This window comes from Akebia trifoliata, chromosome 9 (assembly GCF_017979445.1).
Source record: "Akebia trifoliata isolate Shusen 1 chromosome 9, ASM1797944v1, whole genome shotgun sequence".
Classification (NCBI taxonomy): Eukaryota; Viridiplantae; Streptophyta; class Magnoliopsida; order Ranunculales; family Lardizabalaceae; genus Akebia; species Akebia trifoliata.
This window is the reverse complement of record NC_141383.1, coordinates 26,782,298-26,801,414: the sequence shown is the minus strand read 5'-3', so window position 1 is coordinate 26,801,414 and position 19,117 is coordinate 26,782,298. Positions and strand designations below refer to the sequence as shown.

Here is a 19,117-nt window from a genome sequence, read left to right as displayed (position 1 = left end):
ACCACGTATGTCGTGTGTGTTTGTTTTGCTTTTCTTATTTACACTTGTTATGCTTCCGCATAACATTAAGATTAGTCTGATATTACTATTTTTATAACCTTTGGATTCAAGTTGCCGCTTATTTTGTATTTTTGTTTTTGTTTTAATTGTGAGCTTTATTAACAGTAGTGGGCAGTGATTGAGCCCACAGTGATAAATGCTTGAATCCATCGCTACATAAGATGGAGTAAGATAACTAAAGCACATCACATGATGATCCTCTGCACCAATATATCATATTGAATCCACGTTTCAACCTCTCTTTCTCTCAAAGTTAACTTACCTGATCTGGGTGAGACAAAAAAAAAAAAGCAATTTAGTCTGCAAAATAAATACGGTATGTTTATTTTAATTTGAATTTTGAAGCCATATAAAGATGAAAAACAGGAACTAAAAGACAAAATTTCTTTATAAGAAATAAAAAGAAGAGAAAACAAAACATGTGTTGGATAATAAATTAAATAATGCAACTGAGACAAAATGTAATATTTATTTATTTATTATAAGTTAAAAATGGTAAAAAGCAGTCAATGGAGGGCAACGTCATCCAATAAACTGTGACGACAGAGAGACAGAGAGGGACAAGCCACTTCACTTCGCCGAAAGGAAATATTAAAGTATTACTTCACGTACATTTGTATTTTGTATTTTTAAGGGTACCCTACCTTCAGAAATCATGAGAGAGCGAAGCATGCCCAACATGGTCTGAACAGACAGATCTAAGAGAAAGAGAGAGCACTAACTCGCCTGTTTCGCCGCCCAGATTTCTGTGTGTATAGTCGAATTTGAGGGAATGACATTGCCTTGTGTTCGACGTTTTCTTCACCTTTTAATTCTAACTTCTTGGGAAAGAAAGAGAGAAGGTGGACCTCAGTTACTGGTTCTCCTTAAAAACATCCATCATAGGAGACACAATGAGTCCTCCTACCACGTAGTATACCATTTCCAACATGATTGCAACTGTTATGGTAGGTCATCAAAGATGGGTTGTTAAAAGTTAATATATATATATATATATATATGTGGATGAGGATCTGTGTACATATATATCTACTCATATATCTAGAATGTGTTTTGTCTTACGTGGACTAAAATTTTTGGATTGAACTGATTTTTAATGAGAATGATCTTTATGATGAGTAGATCATCTTCATCAAAAATCAACTTAATCCAAAAATTTTAATCTCGTCAAAAGTAATTTATAAAAACTAGACAGTTCACGATTCTTCAACTCATAAATATGGGATTAGAAATTTTAGAATTAATTGATTTTTCTTAAGGATGATCTCCTTGCCATAGAGATCATCCTCCAAAAATCAATTCAATCCAAAATTCTTAGCCCACGTAAGACAAAAAATGTTATAGATATATATGTGTATATTGATTAAGACCTTATATATATTGGGTCCCTATCCGTGGCCAACAGTTTGGCAAACATTTTGGCAAACACTTTTTCAAAACATGGGTTAGAGGTCTTGGAATGGGCTGATTTTTGGTGAGGATGATCTTTACGGTGAGGAGATCCTCCTCACCAAAAATCAGCTCATTCCAAAACTTCTAGCCCCATTTTACAAGTTGAAAAATCGTGAACCGTCCATTTTTTGTAAACCATTTTTGGTGAGGTTAGAAGTTTTGGAATGGGCTGATTTTTGGTGATGATGATCTCCTCACCATAGAGATCATCCTCACCAAAAATCAGCCCATTCCAAGACCTCTAACCCATGTTTTGAAAAATGTGTTTGCCAAAATGTTTGCCAAACTGTTGGCCATTGAACGCTACCCATATATATTATCAATAAGTCAACTATCTAACATATTCCTATAATATAGGTAAGGTGTTTACATGGCACATTTTTATTATTGGTTAAAACACGTAGTGAGCAGATTGTTAACTAGTTTAATTGATAAAATTGAAAGATGATGATATCAGAGACTTGAATTCAAATTCAATTCTATTTGGCACGTAGGCACCACCGTATGTTGTCACAGGGACACCATTTTAGATCAAGACTCTTTTCTCAAGTCTTTTAGTGGATATCACAGTCAAGGCAAGGGTATGCCATCAATTCGAAAGTATAGGGATATTTTAGTTATTCTCTAAAATTACAGGGGTGTATTTCTAAATCACCTTATATCTAAGGATGTAAAAGAAAAGAAAAAAAAAAAAAAGCAACGGTACTAACTTTGTGTGAGCCGTAGGAATGAAATCCGAGGTGATGGTCTCGAATCTTCTAAATCAGTCTCTCACCGTAAAAAGGGTAGAGTAGAGAGTAGAGAAAGACAGACACCCGACAAATACAAAATCAAATAATATCGTTTTCTTTTTCTTCATCTCTCAACATCATCTCCTTCTCCTTCTCCTACTACTCACTGCAGAAAGTTGAAAGCGTCACCTCTGAAAAAGTTTAATTGTACGGACGCCTCACTTTGCCACTTTTCTTTAAAAATTTGTTTTTTATTATTCTACTTTTAATTCCGAAAAAAAATGATTTTATTATCTTTGAGTTTTATAAATGGAATCGATAAATGGGCATCTTTTAAGTGGGAAAAAAGCTGATTCAAAATGGATAAACATAACCTATCTCTTTAGATGCCCACCATTGGATGGCATTTTTATCAATCAACCTATTTGATATTAAAGCAATTTGTAAAAAACTATTATATTTTTTATTGTGATCTTTTTATGATTTGATCATAAAAAATAAAAAAATAAATTGAAAAAAATAAAAAAAAATAAAAAAGATTATGCAAAGACAACAAAAGATGGTAGCCGTCCAAATCTGATTCCAACAAGGAATGGATTAAAATAAGATCTATGTGTAGGAAACCTCTATTAAGAAATCCATAACATTCTTGCCAATTCGATAAATTTTTTTTTTTATTTATTTAATCTTTATCATCATTATCATTGAAGTTGTATGTCAAAGATTTGAGTTCCGTTACATGAATCTTCTCTCTTATTCAATTTTGTCTAGAGTCACATTTTCTTTAAAGGGTATGTTTGATTGCACATGGAAAATAGGGTGAAAAATCAATTTTCATGGAAAATGACATTTTTCAAGTGTTTAATTGCACATGAAAATGAAAATTCATTTTCCACCCCATTCAAAAAGTCCACTAAATCATGGATTTCACTTTCCCACCCATATGGGTGGGAAAATGAAATCCACTCATATTTTTCATCATCAATTCTTTCCTACCACCACCACCACCATTACACTAATCTCGCCGTCGTCGTCGGCTCCGTTTCCAACCACCTTCTCTCTCTCTCTTCTTCTCCTTCTTCTCTATCCCTCACCTCCTCCGCCACCACCACCACCACCACAACGTTCTCCCCCCATTTTCCTCACTTACCTCCGTCGCCGTCATCGTTGCCATCATCGCCTCCGCCGCAGTCGCCGTCGTCACCACCGCCACCTTCATCGCCACATCCTCCCCCTTCCCTCTTCCTCGTCATCTTCTTCTTCCTCTCCCCCTTCTCTCATCTTCTTCTTCCTTCTCATCTTCTTCTTTTTTCTCATATTTTTCCATGATTTTATCCAAGTGAAATCAAACAATGGAATTTGATTTTCCAACCCTACCTATTTTCCACAACTAATTTTCCATGGATTTCAAATTCCATGGAAAGTGATTTCAAACTTTTTTTTTTTTTTTAATCTTTATCATCATTATTATTGAAGTTGTATGTCAAAGATTTGAGCTCTGTTAAATAAATCTTCTCTCTTATTCAATTTTGTCTAGAGTCACATTTTCTTTAAAGTGCATTTATCAATCATATAATTATGTATTTATTATGCAGGTGACAATTAACTTAATTCGTAAAGTTTTTGGGTGATGATTTCAAAGAAGTGGATTTAAATTCGACGAACGCCAAGTTATTAAACTCATTAAAAATAGGCTTACCAATTGAAAAATAATTATTATTTATCTGCTACAAAATGCATTGACTAATAGAGGTAGAATTAAAAAAGGGATAATGTTCAAGAAATATTAAATGTACTTCGTTGGGGATATTTCTGACATGGATGTGAGTTAGAACCATAGATACTTTCATCAGGATTTCATTTGTATCTTGATGAAAATTATCTATGATTTTGACACACATCCACGTCAGGAATGTACATCGTGAATGTCCCCCACGATGTACATTTCAATATTACTCTAGCACAACTCCTAAAAAATATAGGTTAAAAAAAACTTACTTTTAATTGATATGATAAAGATGAACAATTCCTAGTTGGACCCACTACTATGTTGTATATATAAAATAAAATCTAAGATTTTGTATTAAGAACAATAAAATAACAAGCTTATACTCATCTCTTCTCTTTTTCAACAAGGGTGCAATTGGACCCTTATTTTGATGAAAATAACTATCAAAGGTTCATGTATTCAACATATTTATAAAGCTTGAAAATCAATTTGAGCTCGGTTCAATCACATTAGAGCCCAGTTTGGACATAGCCGATCCAATTAGGGTTTAGGGATGGTTTAAGGTGCACTGTAACTCTTTAGCATTAGGTTGGGGATCGAGCAAGTTCGCTTTGAGCTCATTCATACTCCTTCGGTAACCCTAAGCATGGTGGTACATAACAAACTATATCCATCAAAATGCTTAATGAAAGAAGTTGGGGTTTCACTTCCCATAGAGAAAAACGTTAAGGTGTCTAGGGAACTTCTTTGATGAGATCATGCTATCATAAATCAGCAATATATAAACCAAAGTTATTGTGAACCCAATGTCTTTCCTTTTAATGCATGGGTTTTGATCACCAATGAGACTCTACCAAATGGTGAAAGATGTACACGTCATTACATAATTACATTTCTAAACTACTTCCATGATCTAATCCTAATCACATTTGGATATTGATACAGTGTGCTAATGCACAATTAATACAATATAACATAATTTAATATACATATATATATTCTCGTATTTTTGTACTCTCTATACTCTCAAAACATAGACCATATATTTAAATAAATGTCGTGATTTCTGACTCTCCCCTCTAACACACTCCTCTTCTACTCTCCAAACATGGTGTCTGACAGAATCATAGATTTTCTTTCCTCAAGATACACAACTACACATGTATCTCGAGGAAGAAAATTTATGACTCCGTCACACACCAGGTCGAGAGATTAGAGGGGGAGTATGTCAGTGGGGTGAGTCAGAAAATCATTATTCCTTAAGTAATTATGTATCCACCTTTAATGTCCTTACCCATATGACATGCATGATAAAAATTATAAGAGCCTCTTTTGGCTATAATATGATCAGAAATCGTAGGAGGTCAAGGAGATGGATAACCCTGTCTCTATTTTGTTTGATGTTGACAATACTTTCATAATGTTCCAAATTTTTATTTTCTTTTTTAAAAGTTGTTGGTCATAATATTTATGGTGATGTAGGTGTCATTGGGCTGTTGAAGCTAATTAGAACTCACAAGTCCCTCACTACTTGGCCCATTGGACAGATGGAGTTTGAAAAAGTAAAGGCTGCACAAAAAATATTAAAGTCCATGGTTTCTTCAGTGGAATCCGAAGATTCTATGGACAAGCAAGAAAATGAAGATGAGAAGAGTGAAGAAGAGATAAAGACAAAGCGAGGCCAGTGTTAACTCATAGACAAAACTACGTACTATGTTCTTCATTTCTCTCTCAAGTCGTTATTAACTTCCCATGATTGCGTGGGCCTTTGTGCCCTGATTCACATCTTCAAAGGTGCACAAGAATCTAAACCAAAATATGGGGAAAATGATTATAATTTTCTTCTAAAAACATAATCCATAGAACTTAAACCTAAACCTAAGTGAGTCGGGAGCCAGAGCGATCTCCCGTACTTTTATAAACATAATATGTTTATGTGACATATTTTGATTGGAGATTAAATACATTGGAATAAAGTTTATTTCCTATTTGAACAGGACACTAGGACGATACTCGTGATCCTAATTCAACTCAAGTTACTCTTAATCATACATGTTTCAAATTGAGACACATCCATAACAAACTTGTAAATCATCTATGATCTAGTAGTACCATTTCGAGAAAATAATGCCAAAGTTCAAAATTTTAGATTGGATGAGTGAACCACATTACAATTACAGGGATCAAGAGGAGAGGATTAAGTGAGACCAAAAATCGATTCGATCCAAGTTCAAAATTGATAAAAGAACTCATGAGTCATTGCTGCAAATGTTATTTATTTGCAAATAAATTATCTTAGTGACTCCATCTGAAAGACAAACAGATGGGAACAAAGATTTCCTAATTTGAATTGATGAGCCAATGGAAATCCATCACATGTATTGGAAAAATAATAGTGATTGGTTAGTAGTGGGAGAATTTCGGGAGAAGTTGAAAATGTTTGGATTTTAATTGTTTTTTATATATACACGTGGTGGCATATCATTGGCTCATAAAATTAGTACATAAAATTCAAAACAGCAAATTTCTGTTCAACAAATGGTGGTCTTATTATTTCTGAGAATTTGAATGTTCCTTCGAAGAAAAAAAAAAGAAAAAAAGAGAGGTATACTAACATGCGCAGGGGGGGGGGGGGGGGTCACGTCAAGAACGAGTGTTACTGGTCGCCACTCTTCTATCTTTTGCACGTCTAGCCGACAACAAGGACGGAGACAGCCGTCTAATAACCAACAACCCTCCTGAAAAAGGCTGCCCTTATGTCCCAACTCATCAAACAAAATAAAACCAAAAATAAAATATTAAAAAATATATATATATATATTGTAAAAAAAACTCCTCTTTGCCTTGCATGCGCTGACGACCATAACAAACAAAACTTCCCATTAATCACAAAACTGTCCCTCAAACGAAAAGTTAATTATTAAAATAATCCCCACTATTTCTTTAACTTGTTTTCAGTCCTCTATAAATACCCACCAAACTTTCATCAGTTCTTCGTACCTCACTAACATACTCAATTACTTTACTTAGCTGCTGTTTCATTACTTCCAACTCTCTGTTTTTTTTTCTCTCATTTTCTCTAGAGTCTTCAAGATGCAATATCGGACCGAATCGTGGGGTTCTTACATGCCAACGAGGAGCATTAATGGAGACCCATTGGAGCGAGTGGAGAGACTAGCATCTGAGAATGCAGTGGTGATCTTCAGCATCAGTAGTTGTTGTATGTGTCACGCAGTTAAGAGACTCTTCTGTGGAATGGGTGTGAACCCAACAGTTTACGAACTCGATGAAGACCCAAGAGGGAAAGAGATGGAGAAAGCTTTGATGAGGTTGATGGGTAGCTCATCTGCTGTTCCTATCGTGTTTATTGGAGGAAAGCTTGTTGGGGGGATGGATAGAGTTATGGGTTCTCATATTAATGGGACTTTGGTTCCTCTGCTTAAGGAGGCTGGAGCTCTCTGGCTCTGATCTAAACTGAAATATCGAGATTAAACCCAGAAAGAGAAATTATTAGTTAGAGATCAAAGAAAAGGGAGGTTTGGATTTGCTTGTTTCCTCCATTTTGAATACTGCACTAATATAATCTTTTAACCTTTTTAAGTTTTTTTTTTTTTTTTTTTCTTTCAACTTTTGGTTTGGGTTTTGTTCTCTTGTTGTTTGTTGCGTTAATGGTGTTGCAGAGTGAAATGTAATTGCTCTCTCTTCTGTATAGAAAGAAAAGCAAGAAAAAAAAAAAAAAAACTGATTTTCTAGACATCAACTTCAATCTTCTATTCTTCAATGTTGTTTCTTCTCTGTGTGAGAGAGATCAGTTGTATTGGGAAGGGAATGTTCTTCAGGTAGAGTCTTTTCGGGGACGTACACGTGGATCATTACAATGTGGGGTCCTGGCATCAGATGCTGAGTGGCCTCATCAAAAGTAGAGCCCGAGAACTGGGCAAAATGCCACGTGGCTTTTTCTCATCACGCCGAGCATTAATGTCTTCTTGGGATTTGCATTAAAAACAACTTAATCAGATATTTTAAAAAAGGGCTATTTCCATTAAATCCAAATAATATGGTTTATGGGCACAATGGAGGAGGTGTGCATCATCACATCTACAATTCCAAAAACAACAAAGTTTTTCTCGCCTCGCAAAATGTGTCAAAGTGTTAGAAATTTAGAAGAATGATGCAACAGACCAACTGATTAAGTACGGCCAGAATAGTGAGGTATACTCACCACGTAAGAGAGTGAATAGGTCGGTGGTGGTATAGCCTTTACTCGCGTGAGATTCTCTCCACCATATTGTCCATCTCATCCAAGATTCACAAAAGAGTTAATCAATTGGATTTTTGCCACGTGTACATGTAATCAAAAGGCACGTGTTACAGTTCTTGCTTTTCTTTCGTGCCATTTTATTCTTTACTTTTCTGTTTTTGTTTTTGGTTGGGCAAAACGTATATTTGTACAAAAACTTGTATAAAAATGGTAAAAAGTTTTTAGGTCTGTGAGGAAGAACGCTTTAGCTTCGAAATTTTAGATGTTATCTTTGTCGGGGAAGTTTCTGGTTTCATAATTAAGACCTCTTTTGGGTTGGGTTGGTTTGGGTGGGTAAGAGTGAGAAACAAGTGATGTCAGGGTGCACCCCTGCATCAGCCCTCACGGACCTTTCAATTAAAGATGGAAACTTACATGATCCTTCATTTGATTAATGACAAACATTGGAATAATAGAATGAAAAGGACAATAAAAAGAAAAAGAAATAATTACTATACTTGCAACTTGAATTATTTATTTATTTTATTATTAGTATTATTATTATTATTATTATTACGGGGTGTCTAGATTTGTAGACGTGATTAATATGAACGAGGTAACTGATCTCTTAGAGTACCATATCTCGTCCAAATACCTCTAGCAATACCCCACCAGCCACCCATGCCAGGGCACCAAATCATAGTACAACCAATTATTATCACTTCATTAGTTAGATGAGAAAACAATTTCTCATAAATAGTAAATTAATAGACAACTATACACTAAAATAACCATTTTCGTAATATACTTGGTTATAGAGGTTGTTAATTGACGAGTGTTAAGAGTAGTTTGTAGTGAGAATAAGGAGTTTCAACTCATGATGGATTTCAACTTGGAATTTGTAATAAGTTGATATATTTCCCTGCTCATAGTAATAATGTTGGACAAGAGCTATATAAGAAAGATTACTTTTATTTCATAAGTTCAAATACATGTAAAGATGGAGGTGCTAATAATGCGGATGTCACTCTTATAATTAGGGTATGTTTCTTATAGATTCCAACTTCTGCTTCAAGATTCTGCGTCTAGGAGAAGCAGAAATTGAAAGTCTAGGAAGTTGTGTCTAGGAGAATTTTGTTTGTTACAAAAACTGATGAAAAAACAATATAAGTAGTAAAGAGAGGTCAAATTGATTTTGTTATTTAGTCGATGAGTTAAGAAGAATGAAGGGTAAAATCGTCATTTCACCCCATACATTTTTTTAGTGTTGACTTTTCATAGTAGGTCTCCTACAAAAGTATTCCTAGAAAGACATTTTGAAAACACAGTTTGAACTTCCCGCAAAAATTATTGAACCAGAAATCATTACCAACAAGAATAAAGATTTTCTGACACCCTCATAACGTGGTATGTGCTAGAACCATAGATTATTTTTTCTCAGAATACATAACTACATATATTTATGGGAATGTACAATTCTGTATCCCAAGGGAAAATCTATGGTTCTAGCCCATGCCACGTTAGGAGCGCGAGTGGTGGTATATGTGTTTGAGGGGATGTAAAAAAATCACGTTTCTTACCAACAAATGTGTTTTTCCAACTTTTTCGATTCAAAGTCCAAAAAATCATCGACAATAACCATAACAAACAAGCCCTTAGCGTCTATTAAATAAAACACGCTTATGAGGTGGTGTTAGGTTTGCTAAAATTAAAAGAAAATACATACATGAAATAACAAAACCAGCCTACTTTATGGAGCTGCATATTAAGTAGTCAAGAAATAAAATTTTATTAGTAAATGATGATTTATTAAAAAATAATGTATGCAAGTTTAGAAAAAGTAATATGCAGAAAGTTGATTATGAGAAGATTTTGTGGGGAAATCCCCTTGAAATACAAGATTATGATTATAGAAATTTAAGAATTCTGGAATAAAATTAAAGTAAAATAGATTCTAGGTGCAAATTGTATTTAGAGTTACAAAGGTGATATTGTTCTTGGATAATGTTGAATAATCCCAGATAGTTTCGATACTACCCTAGAAAGTTATATATCAACACCTAAATATTGGACATTTAAAGTAGGAATAGTGACATAAAAAATGTTATTTATTTATTTTTTATTATGTAAAAGGATCCTAAGATATCTTATGGAGAAGAAACGAATTATTCCAATTAGATGATCACATAATAATTATGATTATTATTTTTTATGTGATCTTAGTTGATCTTTCTATTCCTCTACATTTTAGCATAATTAAAGTTTTGCTTTCGAAAATGCTCTCTACTATCAACTAATAATTAAAGGGGTGGGACCATTGACTCATGAAAAATCCATAAAATCCTAACCCTTACGACCCAAAATAAAATGGTTTGAATAAAGATGTATACCAAGGATACATATATGAAAATGTATTTTCTAGAGTGGCATATGAAACATACACCAATTAAACTAAGTAATATTTTACGAGATAACAATTAGATCAAGAGTCATGATAATCTGACTCCCCCTTTGACTAATGCCCCCATCACAAAACCGTAGATCATTTGCCTTGGGATACACAAAAAGGATTTATGATTATGCATATCCCGACATAAATGATCTACACTTCTGTGACGGGGGGGCGGGGCGGGGCAGAAAATCATTAGTCTTAGATCAATCATATTTTATGAGGATGAATGGTAGATAGAAAAGAAATAATGTCCATAGACCACTGAGTATAAAAATTCTAAGATTGACTAAGATTAAAAAAAAAAAATTATCATTCAAAAAATTTAGGAATGACCCTAATAGGAGATAAATTAGAAAAATCTTTGAGATGCTTGGGTATTTCCAAAGCTAAAATATCATGAGTGAGAATGAGAACTTTGTTTCAAATCAAATGACCCGAAACATGGACGAAGATAGTAAGAAAATATACGAAAATAACTTTTCCTACGTGTCCACGTTACTTGTGATAGAAAGGAACAGTGAAAGTTGATGTTATTCCAAATATTTGAGATAAGATGATGACGATGATGATGATGATGATGATGTGTAAAAGGATACTTTTCCAAAAGTTTGAATTAGGACAAAATAATGTGGGTACTTAAGGAATCACATTTCTAATTTGAAGGCAATTGTTGATTTTATATTAGAGAATCAGCTTGACAAGAAATCTAAACAGAGGAAAAAGATAAAATTCTGTAGAATAAAGAACAATCTCATTATAAGCAACTCATTAATAAATAAATATTTTTAACTTTAAAGTCAGGGATATAATTTGATTTGCTATGTAAGTAATCCACCCCCCACTACTAGTACACACAAGTTGTCAACCATGTTGATCATCATCAAATACTTGTTTTAATTATTCAGATATGCCACAATTCTGATTCCCATTCAGATCTTATACTTTATAGTGTCTTTTAATTCTTTTGTATAATTGGGGATATTATTAGATTAAATTCCTTGTCCATGTTCTGCTTAATAGATTCTTGGTTTCATTGTTCTTTCCCTTACTTGATGAGGCAATCAAGTGGGGTGGTGACTTTCTAGTGTATTAGTTGATTTTGGCTTGTTTTTTACAGCTATATTGACATTCTTTCATATTTGTAGTAAAATCAGCAACCGCCACCATGGGTAGAATGATTCCTTTAATTTATATTGACATTCTTTTTTGTCGGTCGATGTTTTACGATTCCAATTAAAAGAAAATTTCCACTCAAAAGTCCTAAAAAAATGAGAGGAAGATATAAAAGAACGTGGACGGAGATAATGAAAGTAAATATGAAATTAACGTTGAATCTTATTTCTCTGTTTCACATGCGTGCAATTTGTTTTAGGAAGAAATCCATGATTTTTAATGAATCCATTAATTAAAAGTTTTCAAAAGTTCATTACATTGGCTTTTTCCAAGTTCACATTCATCCAAGACACTGATCTCCATAATATAACAGAAATAATAATACAAAAAAGAAAAGCTACGACGCAATCTTTCAAAGCCCGAGTCCACAACACTGATGTCTAGATTCATTGATGAAATCAAGACAATGGATTTCAGCATTGCTCATCAAAATAATTGGGCGTGTAGATCCACTGATCGTTACATCTAGTGGACCGGGCCAGGTCTTATAATCAACCTAACCGAACAAATGTGACCATTCAATGATGAAGGCGTTCTAATCAACCGACTGAAGTATAACTCTTTAAGATCTCAAAAAGAGAGTATCTAAGGTAAAGCCCAGTCAGGATATGGGCACTCGTAAGTCCAATCGGGCCCTGAGTATCTTACACAATGTAACCATAAACCCTCTTCAAGTCCTTCATATCTGAAAATAAGAAGAAATGGATAAGCAATAGAGAAGGCATGCTGCGAAACAAAATTTAAATAATGTCCATGAAAAATGAAAATTGGGGATCCGATTGGAAAGTAGAATCAAATAAGATGGTCTACTAAAATTGGCCCCATGATGGGTTTTTGGTTCAACAACGAAAACCAATTCAAAATAACAGAAGGATCAAAAGACAATATGATTTACCAAAAGAAATGGTATTGTCTAGTAGTCATGGCTTCAAAACTTGTCCAAGACCAAGACGTATCGCCTGAATCGTCTTGGTATATTGCCCAGCAATGAGACGGACGGACAAGTCAATGTATCGGACGAGATTTAAAACCCACATTCATTTTTCTCATTGTTGAATGTGATGTCTCAAACGTATTGGAAAACTCGTTCGAGATGACTCATTCTCGTTCATGGACGAGACATCAAAACAAGTTTTAAAACCATGGTTCCTTCTAATTGGGAACGGATGAACTGCATAACCTTCCTATAATATGGTAGAGATGAGTGTCTTGGATGAATGTGAACTTGGAAAAAGCCGGTGTAATGAAGTTTTGACAACTTTCAACTAATGGATACATTAAAAATCATCGAGGCCTTCCTAAAACTAACAAGACTGATGATATGCTGATAACTACATGTAAAATTTATAAAGATACTTGGGCCCTGTGCGGATACACCTATCCGCACAAGAGCAGGAGCCCAACCTCTCCCTGCAAGAGCAAGTTTTTGGAGCTTCTCCCCAAAGAGTAAAAACCTCTCTGTGCAAGAGCAAAAACGTCATGGAGCTCTATCCAAATGTTTGCTAGCTCCCCACAGGAGCAGAAGTCGTCAAGAAGCTCTATCCGAATGCGGTGTTGGTCTACTAAAGGTAATCATAATGAAATGGGTATATAGTCTAGGTGGATTAACCTCACAGTCCAACTTAACTTAGACTAAATGAATCGATCATTTCTGAAACTGAATGGAAAACAACTTACCCTTTAGGAGCCAAATTTGGGCAGTTTGTACACATAGGATCGATGCTGAATTCTTCACTGAAGTTCTCTTCAGCTTCATCAGATTGATTGTCACAAGGAAAACCAGATGTCGGTGATTGCACCGAGTTGACCATGGCTGCCTTGTCAGCGCACATTCCTTCAGTTGAACGAGGGGCAATGATTTTGGAGAGGTAGAGTGTGTCATTACCTATTGGATAGCCAGTATATTGTAGATGTACACGAATCTATACACATTCAGAAACGATGAAATGTCTTAAGAGATTTTCAAAACAAATGACAAACACCGTCTCTGAAACCCATCATGACAATCACGTACATTAACAGAGAAAGTTATTAATCTAACCATGCAAACTGGAAGAAAAAGTTAGAAGAGTCAAGAAAAATATTTTCTTATTAAATTTGGGTTTTAGACCCTTAGTTCAGTTGTTTGACATTTTGCAACGCAGCTTTGAGAGTTTTGCTAAATTATTTTTAAATGCAAGAAGTAAAGCACAGAAGGAAAAGCAAAATGTAAACTCAATTAGTCAAGAACAAGAATGGATCCTCTTGAAATAGTATACCTGATGAGACCGACCAGTGATTGGTTCGCATAAGACGATGCTATGAGTTCCATTAGTACTAATCCTGCTAAACTTCGTACGTGCAGACTTCCCCTTCAGAGGTACATCACGAAAACAGTCTCCCACCTGCATAAAAAAGGAAACAATTAAAAACAGATTCAGACTAAAAGGCAATCAGCAAATACTTGGTAAAATATAAAGTTTACAAAACTAAATAAACTCTCGAAAAAAAAGAAAAAAGAAACAGAAAACGATTTCAGTTAAGTCATGATTCTTAGCCAAACCCATAATGGCGTGCAAAAAGTGCTGCCGATGCTTGTTTCACACCATTCAGGACCCAGAAAGAAAATAATATTTTTTTGGAATCAAACTGTAAAAAACAGGAGACCATAGCAGTATTGTCTGTGAGTTGTAATTGATTTTTCACCCTATTTAAAAATTAAATTCTATAAATGTATAGAGGTTAAATGAAATGCATTACCTCCACTGAGCTTCTCCCTTCTTGGGCATTATAATTTACATTTGCATCGACAACTTGCTAAAAAAAAAAAAAAAAGCATCTGAATGTCAAATAGGAAAAATTCCATGCATTCCAATAACTAACGTCAGTCTTCAACAAAATTTGAGGACAAAAGCTCAGAATGACAACAGGACTAAGTGCATTAATCAATCATTTCTACTCAATTGTAAAGAAACTTTGTCATTATTGAAGTGTATATGGTTTTAAAAAATGTATAACAGCATTAGCATTGTAATCATTCCTTCACCACAAAATTGGCTTTTTTTCTTTTCCTAATGAATTACTACTAAATTCATCATTGAAACATCAATATTTCCATGGATGATGAAGAATCTCAGTTCGATAACAAATGCTAACAGTTCTGGTACCATTGTCATTTACTCATGGTCTAAGGATCGAGATTTGGACTTTAAATTATGGCACCAATCTTGAGTCAGATCGGCTGATCTCTCGATCTTAAGTGATACTAAAGCCTGAGTCAATACCAAGTTTTGGCTGAATTGATAATATGTCAGACTAAGTTAAGTCTAATCAAGGTCAAGTCAAGAAAAGCATACAAGTTAAAGCTAAACCATACCCAAGTCAGGTTGAGCCAGAGCAAGCCTGAGCCACTACTTAGTCACATGGGATTTTGGTAATAACTAAGGACTGATCTTTTAAAGGCTTAAACTATGCATATATTTATAAGGTTTCTATGATAAAGTGTGAAAACTAAAAATTTAGTAAGAATGCAACCTTAAGAAATGATTTATGCCAAACCCTACCAACTCATAGTGTACCAAACTGTTACGTCAAGGTTGGAAAACCCAAAACTTGGATTCAACTCGAGCGAGTCAACTCATGAGTCATGCTACTCATGCCTTTTAATTAAATATAATAGGTATTTAGAATAATGTATAAATTAGCCCAATAGTAATGTGAATTTTGATTGTGTATTATTTGGATCACAACAAAAACAATGGTTTTTGGGTTAGTTCATTATACATCAAGTGGGGTTAGTTCATTTGCTTCTGTTTTATTTGAATTTTGTTCAACGATAACCCCCCCCCCCCCCCCCCCCCCTCCCCCCTAACCCACCAAAAAAAAAAAAAAAAGAATTTTAGAAACCCGTCCATTGGTTTGGAGTACTATTTGACTAGTACGATGGATTTTGCAGGTCCACCAGCCAGCATACAGTCATTGTTTTTTAATTGGTACTAACAATCATATTAGACTTTTAATCAGTAACTGAAAAACAATTTCTGGACTACTTTGTTTGAAACTATTCTTTAACCAATTATTCTAGGAAAAAAAAAAACAATAACGAACATGAGATATTATGGAGGTTGATATGCGATGTGAAATAAAATAATGGAAAAAATTAATGTTTAAATGGCAAGAGTTTACCTCTTCCTCTGGGAATACCCCAATAACCTTGGCTATATACTGTTTATGAATCATTCCACCCTCAATCTGTAAGAATGCAGCTTACTTTGAGATAGTAGTAGGAAAAAAAAAAACTAATCAAAGCTATTTTTGGAAACAGGAAAAAGGACATACAAATATTGATTAAGAAAGCCTTGAGGACAATATATATGTGCTTAGAAATCAGGCACACTCACGAGCGAGTGTACTTTGTGGGCCTCCATATGCGAGATTATATATAAATGTGCAAGATCAGAGCAAAACACATAATACATTTAGGTTCAAATTTGGAACTATCTACAAATGTGAATTAGGCATGCCAGTCGAAAATAGTATTGCACAGGTATATGTATGTGCATATCACCATATATATCAAGGCAATGAAAGTGACTAAAATTTCCAGGCAAGAAAGGGACTCTCTTCTTTTCCACATATAATTTCAAATAAAACCATAAGAGTACCAGGATTACCTGTTGCCTAAATTGGTCAGCTTTAGCAGCACTTCTAGCTAAGATAAGGAGTCCAGAGACAAGGCGATCTAACCGATGCACCGCTGAAGATGGTGTTCAGGGAAAAATGTAGGAAGCCCAAACAGTCCCATTTAACAAGGAAAGATTGAAAAAAAAAGACTAAAGTGAAATAACTCAGTTGTGGTTTATTTGGATACGAAATAGAGGTGCTAAGCCATGTTCAGCCTGAAGAATGCCGACGACAGTGTTCTTCCGATATTGACCACATGGATGCACCTACATAACAGAAGACAATCAACAGGTAATGGAATATGAAGGTAAAGAGAGAAGATAACCAAGTGAGAGTGTGACATGTGACAACAAGAAGCCATCATAGTGAGATTGTGACGTGTGACAACAAGGAGGCTTCATACCCACCTGGGTCATCCACATTCCACATTGCATGTGTGCAGGAATTTCAGGAACCACCATTGAGATCTCCTTGGTTGAAAGTCAACCTAATCAGATCTACAGTAGGCAATTGAGGTCACTACTTATATCAAGCCATTTCAAACCCTAGGTTAGATAGATCAGTAGATCAAGGCAATGTTCATGTTTTAAGAACCCAGATTCCAGAGCTCAGACAGTTTGCCATTGAATCCAATAAATAATAAGCAGCAAAGCCTCTAAGTGCTTTGCTGTTACCTCTCTCCAACACCACATTCAGTATGCCTCCCAATACACACCTAAGCGAAATCAGTCATGCTTGTGAAGCACAGTTGGTTAACTTTTATTTGATAGAAATAGTTAGGGAAAATGAAGGACAGCTTCATTATGCCTCCCAATTTGCATTGTAGCTACTCTGTTCAGCTGCGCTTCTAGAGGAAACTTCTATTTGACAATTTTGCTCAAGATCACTCATTTTGACATTACATGGTGACCATTCTCTATATGATATACCTTTCATACTATGAATCTCATGGAGAGTTCGATCCTGGCTCAGGATGAACGCTGGCGGCATGAGACTGAATGGGTTGGATAGCACACATTCATTGGGAAAAATGGAAATAAATTTCTGGCAAAAAAGAATTACCAAATTTTGGTATCATCATATTACACAGATGAAATGACATGCTTAATTTGTACCAACTGATGTTATGGATTCACTATGAAACTTGAAACGGTTCACTATTTTCGTCATTTTAATTTGAATTTTTACTCGATCAAAACTTATATAGAGGGGGATGGGGGAGGGAGATAAAAAATAAATTCTAGGTAACCAAGGTGGTTAGAAGTTAACGTGAAAGTGGGCTCAATGGGATTTGAACCTAGGTTGTGGGATCAAAACTCGACGCACCTTTACCAACCTAACTAAGTTGACACCTTCTGGGAGATAATAAATGTTGGAAAATATGGAAGACTACATCTTCAATAGTTTCATAATACTCTCCAGATATCTCCAGCTAACATAAATTTCAAATCTATAGAACTTGATACTTTCAATTGAAGTATTTCATATTATCACTTCAACCTTTCTCATTTTCTTAATATGCTTTTTTTCTTTCATTAAACAAATAAAAATGAATGCGAATCTTCACAAAATGATTAGTTAAACAAGCAGCGCAAAAATAAACCAAAATGGGATCCATCCCAACTAAGAGAATTGAAGTAAACCTATAAAACAAGTAGAAGCATAAATACTGAACTATTACGCAAAACTCAAAAGAAATCCTAAGAATCGTAACAAGCATTATTGACTTACAGGAACTGAAGCTGGCTTACAAATAGTTAAGACATCAGGTTCTTTATGCAGAATTGTGACATCCCATGGCATCACTGGTGGTTCATGCCTACAGAAAACAATTAATTAAGGTTTTTTTTAAAAGACACTAAATTGTAGCATCAATAACGAAAATATGAGTCGAATTTTTTATTACTAATGATTCTAGACTTGTAGAAACAAACCTATGTAAGAAATGGCTTATCTTTTGTGATGATTGAACGATATAGGAAACCGGGACTACTTCTCCATCAACTTGGATTCGTCCACATTTAACAGCACTAACCTATGAAAATTAACATAATTAACTAATCAAAACCAACTAACATGAAATCCAAGATCAATGGTACCAAATTGAGAGGCAGAAATGAGAGGAATTCTTTAGATGTGAGATCAAATTACATACATAGTAGTCATAAGGTCGTCCCTTGAACTCTTCAGCAAACAAATCAACAATAGTTTTCCCAATCCATCGATTCTTAACCTATTAAGCAAATAATCAGAATTACTCTCTTCGATAAATAATTAGGGTTTTAGATTAATTTTACAAACCAAATTGAGGATCATACGAATAATGAAAGAATATGAGATGAAGGGAATTTGTGTGTACTTACATGAGAAACGAACTCGAAGTAGTACGGTCTGACGTGGCGTCTCCCTGCAAGATTCCCGCCAAAAATTTAAATTTTTGGTAACAAAGAGTTTTGGTTTCAAGATATGGCGGGAAGGAAGTGTGGATAGAAGAGTTTGAATTTATTTTACCGTTATAGAAGACGTAATCGTGTCGCTCTGGTGGGTTTGCTGGGGTTTGCCATACTATCTCCATCTCGGTTCTCTTTCTCTTCATCTTTCGCTGGAGAGATTTTTCC

The 19,117-nt window shown here is 34.7% G+C and overlaps 2 protein-coding genes across 2 annotated transcripts; one reads left to right on the top strand and one right to left on the bottom strand.

The window, feature by feature from the left end:
• The first annotated feature begins 6,958 nt into the window (after positions 1-6,958).
• On the top strand, positions 6,959-7,739 carry LOC147395142 (glutaredoxin-C1-like). The gene has a single exon (XM_086453708.1). The coding sequence runs from the start codon at positions 7,066-7,068 to the stop codon at positions 7,438-7,440; it is 375 nt and encodes a 124-aa protein (XP_086309834.1). The 5' UTR covers positions 6,959-7,065; the 3' UTR covers positions 7,441-7,739.
• Positions 7,740-12,047: 4,308 nt separating this feature from the next.
• Positions 12,048-19,115, bottom strand: LOC147395141 (Pseudouridine synthase family protein). The gene is made up of 12 exons (XM_086454277.1): positions 19,011-19,115; positions 18,863-18,906; positions 18,655-18,732; positions 18,434-18,534; positions 18,231-18,318; positions 16,687-16,765; positions 16,490-16,572; positions 16,002-16,067; positions 14,577-14,633; positions 14,096-14,221; positions 13,515-13,759; positions 12,048-12,522 (listed from the first exon to the last, which is right to left on the bottom strand). The coding sequence occupies exons 1-12, from the start codon at positions 19,093-19,095 to the stop codon at positions 12,423-12,425; spliced, it is 1,152 nt and encodes a 383-aa protein (XP_086310403.1). The 5' UTR covers positions 19,096-19,115; the 3' UTR covers positions 12,048-12,422.
• Between the last annotated feature and the right edge of the window lie 2 nt (positions 19,116-19,117).

What these genes read in the sequence shown, in the direction of transcription:
- LOC147395142 (XM_086453708.1), top strand. Translation starts at nt 7,066, where the DNA reads ATGCAATATCGGACCGAATCGTGGGGTTCTTACATGCCAACGAGGAGC.
- LOC147395141 (XM_086454277.1), bottom strand. Translation starts at nt 19,095, where the DNA reads ATGAAGAGAAAGAGAACCGAGATGGAGATAGTATGGCAAACCCCAGCA. An exon ending in CGATTACGTCTTCTATAACG is followed by an intron (nt 18,907 to 19,010) that starts GTAAAATAAATT and finishes GGAATCTTGCAG; the next exon opens with GGAGACGCCACGTCAGACCG. An exon ending in TGGCTTAGCACCTCTATTTC is followed by an intron (nt 16,573 to 16,686) that starts GTATCCAAATAA and finishes CACCATCTTCAG; the next exon opens with CGGTGCATCGGTTAGATCGC.